The 11,553-nt window shown below is 47.6% G+C and overlaps 1 protein-coding gene across 1 annotated transcript in view; it reads right to left on the bottom strand.

The window, feature by feature from the left end:
* Positions 1-7,159: 7,159 nt before the first annotated feature.
* The window catches only part of LOC142761745 (uncharacterized), a 28,387-nt gene continuing 23,993 nt past the window's right edge, over positions 7,160-11,553 (bottom strand). The window contains exon 8 of the mRNA XM_075871532.1: positions 7,160-11,103. Coding sequence (XP_075727647.1) covers positions 9,192-11,103 — 1,912 coding nt within the window. The 3' untranslated portion in view covers positions 7,160-9,191. The remainder of the gene's footprint in view (positions 11,104-11,553) is intronic.

The raw sequence follows: 11,553 nt of genomic DNA, 5'->3' as shown, positions 1-11,553 counted from the left end.
GGCAAGTGGCCAGAGCCACGATTTCAAGAAAGTTCAGGCAAGCCAGATGATGATTATTGTTGTAAAAAAATCACCCGTTTTACTCAGCAGTTAATTAGAGTGTATGAAATCAAAGCCACGGACATTCGTGTCACCAACCGATCACCACGTAACCGTTACACGACTGCGGCGGGTGTGTCTGATCACCTCGCAAGGCTAGATGTGCCGAGTCAGAACACCGTTCTTCTCTACCTCTAGCGTTTCTAGCGAAACAGTGTGGGCGCTGACAGTGGAAAAATGAGGAGGCACGGCCCTCGGTATTGACTTCGCTGCAATGCGTCACAATTTTGTCGGCCGCACACGTCAAAGAAGTGCCGTGGCGATAGGCTGAAGATCCACGCTGTTTTGCTCGAAGTACGCCTGAGGGCGCTGCGGTATTTTAGCGTATGATTGCAGTTGCATGGCTTTATTTGATATTTATCGCGCTTCATTATTATTACCGCGGGGTTTAACGTGTCGAAACCATGATATCCTTATGAAGCACGTCATGGGTGGGGGCTGCGTATATTTTCACCATCTGGTGTTATTCAACTTGCATTGACAACACACAGTGCAAAAACGTGAAAAGAACATAACTTATTATTCGCACTTACGATCAAAAAGTACACCCGATTAGAATGCTATGGATATGTCAAGATCTGCAGCACAAATTTCGGTTGCGCAATAATCTCTGACAGTAGAGAGAAATAGCTCAGCAGCTGAGTGGGCCAGCAGGCCCAGCGGGAGAGTGTAGGGGCCAGAATATACCACGTATACATAAGAATGAAGGAACCGCTATTCGCAACGTATATCTACGTGAAGTGTTTCATATGTAGCGCATTTATAACAACTACCTTTTTTTTCTTTTCTCGCGCACGCAGGTTTAAAGCTTAGCTGGTGTCGTATAGTTTCTTCTTACGAGAGCAAAACTACCTGCAGAATGCTTCACTTTTGCCCGGAAAAACTTCTCAAACACATGACATAGTACATTGCACTCATCACAGACGCTTACAACTGGGACTCGCTCGCTTGATTTCGTGCCAACAGGTTGTGCCCCCGTGATCTCCGACGACAGCGCAGCTCTGGCCAACTGGCTCGCCCTACGCCATCTCCTGACGCCGATAAGAGCTCTCGCTGAGTGGTGCCTCAACCTCAAAATTCTGCGACCGTGTCAATAGATATTGATTGATCTGTGGGGTTTAACGTCCCAAAACCACCATTTGATTATGAAAGACGCCGTAGTGGAGGACTCCGGAAATTTTGACCACCTGGGGTTCTTTAACGTGCACCCAAATCTGAGTACACGGGCCTACAACATTTCCACCTCCATCGAAAATGCAGCCGCTGCAGCCGGGAATCGAGCTCGCGACCTGCGGGTCAGCAGCCGAGTACCTTAGCCACTAGACCACCGCGGCGGGACCGTGTCAATAGATAGATAGATAGATAGATAGATAGATAGATAGATAGATAGATAGATAGATACATAGATAGGGAGATAGATAGGTAGATAGATAGATAGATAGATAGATAGGAAGATAGATAGATAGATAGATAGATAGATAGATAGATAGATAGATAGATAGATAGATAGATAGATAGATAGATAGGAATGCTCAGTGTCTGCAGTACGTCGGGGCATGAACTAGCAAGTAGCGGGCCGCTCCCACGTCGAGACAGATAGCCTGGTGTTACGAATTCGGGTTCGATGGCATCCCACCACTGCCACCACCGTTAACAATTCGGGTATGATGGCATCTCACCGCTACCACCACTATGAGGAATTCGCCTTGTTGCGATGGTAGCGGTAGCCGAGAGCGGCGAGCAGTCGAACCGACTTCGCTGAAGCCTTCGCCCAGAGTCGGAGTAGGGAGGCAATCGTTGTGAAAACAGCAGCAGGTGGGAATGCTTACTGTAGCAAGTTATACTTCTTACAAAGCCGGCCAGCACGACGACGTCAGCTGGGGCAAAACCCCTCCAAACATGGGGCTGGCAAGGTCTTAAATAACATATTATTTCTTTTCTTCGAGACCAGTTCCCGGTGCTTGGCGGAGAAGCCTTCCTCGAAACTTCACGTGGCGTTCTGTAACGTGGCTCGGCGGAGGAAGCACATGCACTGCGCCGTGCTCCCAACTGGGCTGCAGAAATTAGGTGCCTTTTTCCTCTTCTAACCACCACCACCACCACCACCAGTTTTCCCCAGAACTACACGGTAGCTCGCCGCCATCTGCGTGAAAGGTGGCGCTGAGAGGGGGGAGAATTCGCCGGAACAGTGCCCGTTCTCGTGGGAAGAAGCGCTCCCGAACGAGGACCATGTCTGTGCCATGACAGCATCCCCGCCGCCAGACAATGCATCCGGAGTTTCGAGCCGTCTAGCATGGCTCCGAAGGAGAGATGCAGGTTGACCGTTGATAATTGTAGCTGTTCTGCTCTGAGCCGTGTTGACTTTTACAGCCCCGCAGAGCATCCCAGGAACGATGGAGTCGAGCACAAAGCCAAACCACTCTGGCCAAAGCAAGCGCCGTCTAAATGCTGATCAATTAAATCACCACACTGGCAGAAACGAGAATATTTCCTCCAGATTAAACTGAGCTAAAAACAAATAGCATCACGAGCAACGTATCTCGGGAATAATACACAATGTGGACACACTTAATTTCAAGTGCATTGCCTTTGACAGGCACTGCCAAAGCTCTAGACTGGTCAGCTAGCTCTTTTTCGGGACCGTTTATAGCTCTCTCTTTTTGCGACAGAACAGGATTTCCGATGCCTTTAAAGTCAATCAACTCGCCTGAAGGTGTCTCTTCAGTTCGTAAAGGTTCGGTCTCCCTTTCCAGGATAGCCCCTGTTCCTAGGCCTTCGTAGCCGGCCTCCTGCTCTTTTTGACGTCATTCATTCTAATCACGTGCGCTGCGAAGCGGCTCCGTTTCTAGCGCTTTATGATGCATCGCAGCGTCCTTAGCTACGCGATGGGCCTCAGCCCCTAAATTCTCGCGATGCACCTCAGCGTCTTGCTCTGTCCGACACACTTCGGCGTCTTGTACCTTGTGACGGGCCTCAATTTCAGGCGCCTCGCGACTCTCCTCGGCGTCCCGCTCTCTCTTGCGCACTTCAGTGGCTTGTGCTTCGCGACGGGCGTCAGCCTTCATAGCTTTTCAGCATGCATTGTCTTTACGTGCTTATTGACGCGCTTCTACTTCTAGCGTTCTTCGGCGAGCCTCCTTTTCACGCACGTCCACCTCCATTGCCTTACGCTGCGCCTCATCTCGCTCTCTCTTACACACATCGGCAGCCTACGCTTTGCGATGGGCCTCGATTTTTAGCGCTCTGCTGCACGCTTCAGTGCTGTACTTGCATTCTCGACTTCCGCAGTCGACAGGACTGAGGGCAGCATAGTGGCCGAACAAAGCGTGTTTAAGCCTATCAAAGTCATGCGCTTCCTCGGTGATTAAGCGTTCCAAAATGCCTGCGATGCACGGAAGTAACGTGGCAAGCTTTTCCGACCAAAGGTCGGAAAAGCTTGCCACCAACCTGGCCTAACACCAACGTCTTCGCCGATCTTTTCAAAATTGATGAGAAAAGACACGATGTTTTTGTCTATTTTGACGTGTTCAAGTCTGTATTGTGCTCGCTGCCGCTGAATCGCTTCAATTTTACGATTAAGCTCTTTTACTCTGAGGAAATGTTCCCTCATTTTTCGACTCTCCTCGGTCTTCCTGTGTTCGTGCCTTTGAGCTTCGAGCTCTTCACGGCGTTTCTCGGTGTTTCACTCTTCGCGACTCTCCTCCGCTTTGTGATTTTGCTCACAAATGAGCTCCCAAAACTCGTCAGCTTCCTCGGCCATCACATTCTCTGCTCGCATCACCTCGGGAATCGCTGCCGTTGTTTCAGCGGACCTTGCGGAAATCCCCATGGCTCTATAAATTTCAAGGAGCTCCTGCACAAGGTGCTGCTCTATCACAATCTCGTCCATTGGGATGCTCTACTACTGATATTCACCGTACTCTAAAACGAATCTCATGGTTTAAAGCACGTGAATATTAGTTTATAACAAACAAAAACACAAAACACTCTCCTAGCATCTGCCTGTACTTGAAAGGTCTGGCGAAATAAACAGTAAACGTTGGGCACTCAGCCGGCCAAACTAGCCGAGTATGGTCCAAGTCGTGGCTGTCTTCGAACAGTGTCGTAGGAGTCCTCTGGCTTTCAGGGATCCGGTCCAACTTGCCAATGATCCGGGGTAGCTTGTCCCAGCTTGCCGAACGATGAGAACAGGGTGGCGTATCCCTGCGTATCTAAACGCTGATATCAGGTCGGTCGTGCTCGAGCTTCTAGGGGTTCGACCCGACGTGTCAAACGTAGGATAGCGAGTCCCAGCGTAGCCAAACGCTTTGACGGTGGTCCTCCTCGTGCTCAGAGATGCGATAAGACTTGCCAAACGTAGGGTCACGTATCCCGAAGCTGCCAACCACTGTTATAATTATGGGTTCAATGGCATCTCACCGCTGCCACCACTGTTAGGAATTCGCTTTGTTGTGATTGTAGCGGTAGCCTACAGCAGGGAGCTGTCGATTATACTTCGCTTACGCCTTCGCCCAGAGGCGGAGTGGGGAGGGAATTGTGAAAACATGAACGGGTAGGAACGTGTACTGCAGCAGGTTATAGTTTGTACAAAGCTGGGCAGTACGACGACGTCGGCTAGGGCGAAATCTTTCGAAACTTGGTGCCGGCACGGCCTAAATAACATTTTCGTTCTTTTCTTTGAGACCAGTTTTCGGCGCTTGGTGGAGAAGCCTTCCTCTAAACTGCACGCTTCGTTCTGTGACGTGGCTCGGCGGAGGAAGCGCAGTTTTCACCAGAACTACATGGTAGCTCGACGCTGTCTGGGTGGAGGGTGGCTCTGGGAGGTGGGAGAGTTTGCCGGAACAGTGCTCGTTCTCGAGGAAAGAAATGCTCCCGAATGAGGACCATGTCTTTGGCATAACACTAGTCTAATCATGGGCGCGTTGAACTGTCCAGAGTTAGGGTTATCAAGTCTGTACTGCTTAGTGCAGCATCCCACTTTAACGGTGTAACGTCTTTTTCATCCAGTAACGTGAAGCTCTGCCAGTGCATGCGATCTACTCGGACAAAATCTGATCAAAGCCCGCAAGTGTTGGACGCCTGCAGATTTCTGAATAGATCTTGTACGAATGCAACCGATGAGCGAAGCTCTGCAGAAATGGGGGTGTCAACGGCTATATGTACGTTTTGAAACCGTTAATTAAAGGCAGTGCAATTGAAAGTTTCTGGTTTTCACTTGGTCTTGAATAAGGAGGACTGCCTTGTGCTTGTGCGGGGGTATCTCGAGGGGCTTGATCAGAACAGCCTACTACGAAATTCGGCTATAGGCGCGAAACTACTTGATGTTGACGTACACATCGGCGTCTTTTTACATGCTACTCGGAAAGTTAGTTGCTGCAGATATTTTGAACGTCCACCGGCACGTTGACGTATACTCTCCCTTGACACCATATTGTCATCCTAGCTTCGTGAGACGGGTAATGAGCGTCAATGAAATTCGAGGTGAGATTTGTTGTTATTCTATGATATTCAGCCTTTGCAAGTGATATACGGCTTCTGCAGGTAGTAGAAGCCATTTATTATGCTAAACGGCGGCCTATTGTCCCGTGCAAGCGATCTGTTGCACGTCCCCACAATTCAAGCTTGGCACGCTCTTCTGCACTGGGGATTGCTTTCTTGAGCCTTCCGACTGCGAGTTTGCATTTTGTCTCATTACAAATACCACTGATGCCTGGCAGATCGTTTTTCAGGAAATATACACCACACACGCAGCAACTGTGTCCGAAAGTGCAGTCTGTAAACTCGCATCTGGAACAATTGTCGGAACCGATGTTGGGGCAGGGTGGCCCATGCACTTCATCGTTTTACAGCCACTTCACGTGCTCGGTCCGCCTGTACCGGATATAGCCCGTTGTCCGAGAATTCTAGGACGACGGGCTGCATCTTTTTTTGCAGAGAGCCCGGTGTATCGCATTCTTCACTATAACGCCCCTGGACAACCCGAGCTACCTGCACACCTGCACGCTCTGCCCGAGGACGAGCGCTCTCTGCTAGAAACTTCCGACGTGCCTTCGGACGTGTGCTTCTTTTGCACGTACGAAAGCACGACTACGTCCCTGATATCGCTGCTCGCTTTCACGAAGGCAGTAAGGTGTGAAGCGGATGTTGAGAGTGTTGGCAACGCGCCCAACGTGTCAGCCCAGGGAACGGAGCAACCAGCGGGCGGCCGACGGCGTTGATGCGATAGTTTCGAACATCGCGGTAAAACACGTGGCATTTGACACCGTGCCTGCACTCGCCGGTAGCAACACCTGTTTTTTTTTTGTTTTTTTTTGACGCACTTGTTCGGCACTGGGTGCTTCGGCCAGCGGCGTTGGCGTAGCGCCGGCCTAATGAACTCCGCACCTAAAAACTTAAAAAAAGAAACGTTCTGCCGCAGGGAGTCATTCCTACACTCTCATTCTCTGCGGCGTGAACCAACTCCGCCACAAAGCGTAAGTGATTAAGTTTGCTAACGAAGGACTAATTATAAATGCCATTTACCACTGGTGATACGCAGGCTCGGGTCTTCAGCGTGTTGCCCCTGGTGAGAGGGCATGAAGGATCCGGAGGGCGCGCTTTGAAGGTTGTCGCCAAGCGCGTTTGTACGTCGGTAAGGTTGTTTGTATGTCTCGGGCTTTCACCGCAAGTGTGCGCTAGAAGTGCATACTGTACGAAGAACTCTTGCTGCTTAATTGACCACGATTGCAAAATGATCGCACTGCTTCTACAGAAAAAAAGATTGACAGACGTTAGCGCTCGTCCTGTGATACTCGTACGTTTGTTCCATGCGTCTTTTGTGTTAGAGAACTCTGAGAGTTGTTCGTTCGTGCTGGTCCGTGTGCATGCTCTTTTCGTTCGTTCTTTCTGCTTGAGGAGCTTGCTGCAAGTTTTCGAGCACCTTCCTGTTCTTCGCTTCATATTACCACTTATTGCTATAACATGCATTCTTCTGATCTGATAGGGAAACTTTACAAAAAACGCTCAACTACCTCTTTGAAGAGGCGTTTCACTTTCGTGTTACACTGACTCCTGACAGAGATCATACAAGTTTTTTTATTGGGTATCTCAAGCAAAAAAACAAAGAAAACAACAAAACACTAGTGCTAAGTAGTTACAAATATAGACACCACCTAAGCGGACTATTCTCAAATTTATAAAAAAATATTGCTCGCAACTTCGTTAGGTCAGCGAAATGTATTTGGTCGCATCGGCATATTCGCAAATTCTGGCTAGAGTTTGCTGGAATTTGGTGTATGCTGCCATAGATCAACTGTGGACATTAAAAGGGTTGCACGAAAACGAACAGTCTCATGCGCATAAAAGTGATTAACGTGAAACGACGAACATGCAATTGTTTTAAATGTAGAAGTGATTGTCACACCTAGTATTTTATTTTTTATTGGGATATTCCACATTGTGTATACTTGGAATGTAATGCTCACAACGATATTAAAAGGCGCCAAGATCTCAAGCGCACACATATTATATACAGATTTCGAATATTGTCAGCCTTGGAATGAATACGGGGATCATGAAACCAGCGTCGAATATATGGCACGACAAGTCATTACGATTAACCAGTGCCTAGCCGATTACTGCAGACGGCTCCTGCTGGTGGTGCATGCCACTGCAGGTGACGTGGACTGCCAATGCTGCAAACGGCGTCAAGTCGACTCATAAGAAAGAGAAAAAATTGAGACAAGAAGAGAGAGCCAGAAGCGGCGTTCCAGATTAATATTTCAAATCCACGAAGCTGTACTGAATCAACCGTAATTTAACTACAGTAGCCAACGCCAACGAACTTCTTGTGTCCACCAACTAAAGTAAAAAAGAAAGAGCGTTGAGCTCCATGGTTATTAACTAAGTAGGGCGTGCTTGTCCACTTCGTATGATTAGGTGAGAGAACCGCAATGAAAATATATACGTCAAAACACTTCCTAGATACTTAACGTTTCCAACAAAGGAGTGAAAAAATCAAAGCAGAGATCAGGATTGAAGAATTTTGAAAGTTATTCCGCGCATATCTTACAGAAAAACAACACCTCATATTGATAATATATAGCATCTAGTCTCTAGTGCCCACACATCACATCCTTTTGTTTGGTCATGAAACATTTCTATTGAACTATGCTGTGCATAAAATGCAACAAAAAAAGAATGCCGTTCCCGAGAAGGTATTGGTATGAGAAATAAACTTTATTCAAAAGACAGAGCCTATGGCAAAGTCATCCAGTTGCCTTCATTCTTGGTTCAGGACACTGTGGGCCTGAGCTTTATTGTTACACTTGTCTGCCAGACGTCGCTGGTCGTCAAGATTTTTCCCCTACGCCTACTACTAAATGTACCGTGAACATGATATGTAAACTTACAAATTAGCAAAAATTACCTGGGACTAAAAGAATAAAAGTGCTATTAAAAACAAGCCCATTAGGTGTCAGCATGGATGGTTATGTAATTTATGTAAGAATAAGTGACATTGTAAAACACTATTTGTGAAGTGGGCAGTGACACCCGTATAAGAGAAAAGAAAAAATAACCACATTGCAACCACTCGATGGAATGAGATCGTGCAAGATATGGGCAGAAGAATAATGCTGCCAGAGGCCTTTGTCGCGCATAAAATAAATAGAACCTATTGATAAATAAAACGAATGCAAGCAGCTATGGACGTGAGCTTTATGGTGCCTTAGAATCAAGCTTATTTGGTACTTTAAAACAAAAAAGCAAAATTACTTTTCAACCTAATAAACAGCCAAGCCCTTTATGCCTAGCACTCGCATGTGAACGCTGGCTACGATTGAAAAAAAGTCGGTGTGGCATGGAAGGTAACAGCCACAATCAATTACGAAGTCATATGCACCTTCACAGGGCGTAACGTATAAGTCATATGCACCTTCACGTCAAAGGCATCTTCACGTTACGTAACCTATAACGTAACGTAACGTAACATCCCTAGCTCGTCTAATGTACATATCCTGACGCACCAATCATGAATTATTTGTGGGAATGGAACAAGACCGTTCGTCCTACTATATGAGAAGATGGACAGGAAAGCAACTCTGACCACTTTTTCATAGTGACTCCACATCTATAATGTCTTTGATTGATTCTTGGGGCTTGCTCAGGGAGTCTTCGTTGCGTTTTTGCTCTTCGCTGTAAATCGTTCTCATCCTATGACTCACCATTGAAATTCTCATCATGTAATGATCGACATTCGCACCCCCAAAATCCGAAACCTGAGTGTCACGAAAGTGCACGCTTCTGAAAAGGCGTTCCTGAGTGGCTTCGTCCATGTGACCAGTTCGCACTGCGTCCCTGACATTCGAATCAGGACTCAGTGTGCCGACCCTGCGGTGAACTTTGGACCGATGCCCCAAAGTGCTAGACACCAATCTCTTGGTCGTTTCTATGGCCCGGTCAATCGTAACCGTGGAACACATGCAACGTTCCAGAATGTCTTGCTTGAAATCGGGAACGTCCATGGAACGCCGGAGCCTGACGCTCATATCGAGAGTGAGATCCTTGTTGAACTCCTGAATGAGTCGTTCGGGTGCGCAGTCAGCGGTTGCCACCAGCTTTACTACCCGCGGTGGCACTCGCTTGTTTCTCCTAATAATGGATAGAACCTCGGGAATGAATACTGGCTCGAGCAACTTGCCGCACGTGAGCCTGAAATCCACGAGCCAGCGGCACTTCGCGAGAGCGTCGGGCAAGAGTCGGTATAATGGGGAGTTGTCCTCGGATTTTAGATCGTTGACATGAATGTGAAGCTTCCGCAGACTCTCGTTCATGATGCAGAAGCGGTAGAACCAGAACGGCACCGGATGCTTCAGTGACCATCCGCTCATGGTGAGCGAGCGAATCGAGATGCTGGAGGCAAGCCCGTGGAGCAACAGGATGGACACAAACTCGCAGCAGGAGTCTGCCAAAGTCACGTTGAGTTCAGTCAGGCTGTTACTCGTCTCTGAGAGAAGAGAGACACCCAGAAAAGCGACGTCATATGTCCCGGGCACAGACACTTCTATTTTCAATGTCTCCAGCGTCTCTGCCACTGGGAAAAAGGGCAACAGTGCTAGAAGGTGGCTGAAGTCGAACGAGTGACTTTTGAGCGTTTCTGTAGGAGAATCGCCAAACGAGAGATTCAACTTGCGGAATGCCACATCGTTGCGGACGGCAATGATAAGAAGATGAAAGTCTTCGCCGAAGTACACTTTGTTAACACGTACTGTGGCCACGGGGCTCGTTCTCTGCGGGCATACAGAGAGCTGACGCTGTCGCAAGGCTTGGTCGACAATCTTCCTCGTCACGTCAGCGTGACTGACTGATGACGAAGGCAGTACTCGACCGACATCAAGAATTTCAAGGGTCCTGTTGGCGTCCAGGGCGTCCACAAGAATATCAAGGTGCTCGCAAGTAAGGTCGCCTCTGATATGTAGTACCTTTAGATATCGTTGTCGAACAAACTCATTCTCTGTGGCCCGTATTTCCGAATGGTGTTCTGAAGCCTCCTTAGCGCCATTTCTCTTCAGGCCTTCCGCTATGGCTTTAACGCCTCGCGTTGTGATGAATGAATTCTGCAGATTTAATACTTCCATTCGGGCTTTTTCTACAAACTTGCTCAATACGAACTGATAATACCGAGTAGGAAGAGTCGATTCCATGTCAATAGGCAGAGAAAGGTGCTTCAGATGAGTGTTTGCGTTGGCTAGGTCACAGAGTTTCATGAGCTCTGAAGGAGTGGTAAGCTTCCGACTAATCTGGACTTCGATGATTTGTTCGTTTTCACCCAATTGTTCAAAGATGAGCTTCAGGTCACATGGAACGTCAAAGTGAACCTGCTTGACACGCCTACACCCGGGTCTGACCAGGAGTCTGGACAGTTGCTGGCTTCGTTCGAACCACAATCCGGGATTAAGCAGAGAGATGGAGAAGCCCTCGAGGAGCGGCAGACCCTTAGCCGCTTCAATAAGTCCGTCCAAGTTTCTGAAAATGAATTTAATATACCTTTCAGACGCCATGAGGACCGTTTAAAAATATTGATATATTGTTTCTTAGACCACATGTAATTTGAGCTTGATATGTAGAAAAAGCAGTATTTCATTATTATGGTCTACTTTATTATCACAGTTTCGGTATGGTAAGGCTTGTGCAGGTCCTGAAGAGTGACCCTTAAATTGACGCAGGCTGCGTTTACGTCAGGACAGTAAGGTTTATTTTTCCGTCGTGTCATGAGCCTCCAGCAGAGTTTGTCCCTAATTTAAGACAACTCCACTGAGACGAACTCGCTCCCACCAGACACTTTCTTTGTCACAACCTATGAAAACCATGGGAACAGCCAAATTTAAAGTAATGATTCATTAAGGTGTACCCTGATTTTTTAATGTATCTTCCCTCTAAAGTTATGATTTTCTAAGGAGCTTAATACATAGTGAA

Source organism: Rhipicephalus microplus, chromosome 8 (genome assembly GCF_043290135.1).
Source record: "Rhipicephalus microplus isolate Deutch F79 chromosome 8, USDA_Rmic, whole genome shotgun sequence".
NCBI classification, from domain to species: domain Eukaryota; kingdom Metazoa; phylum Arthropoda; class Arachnida; order Ixodida; family Ixodidae; genus Rhipicephalus; species Rhipicephalus microplus.
The sequence above is the reverse complement of the archived record's forward strand: the minus strand, read 5'-3'. Positions and strand labels throughout refer to the sequence as shown.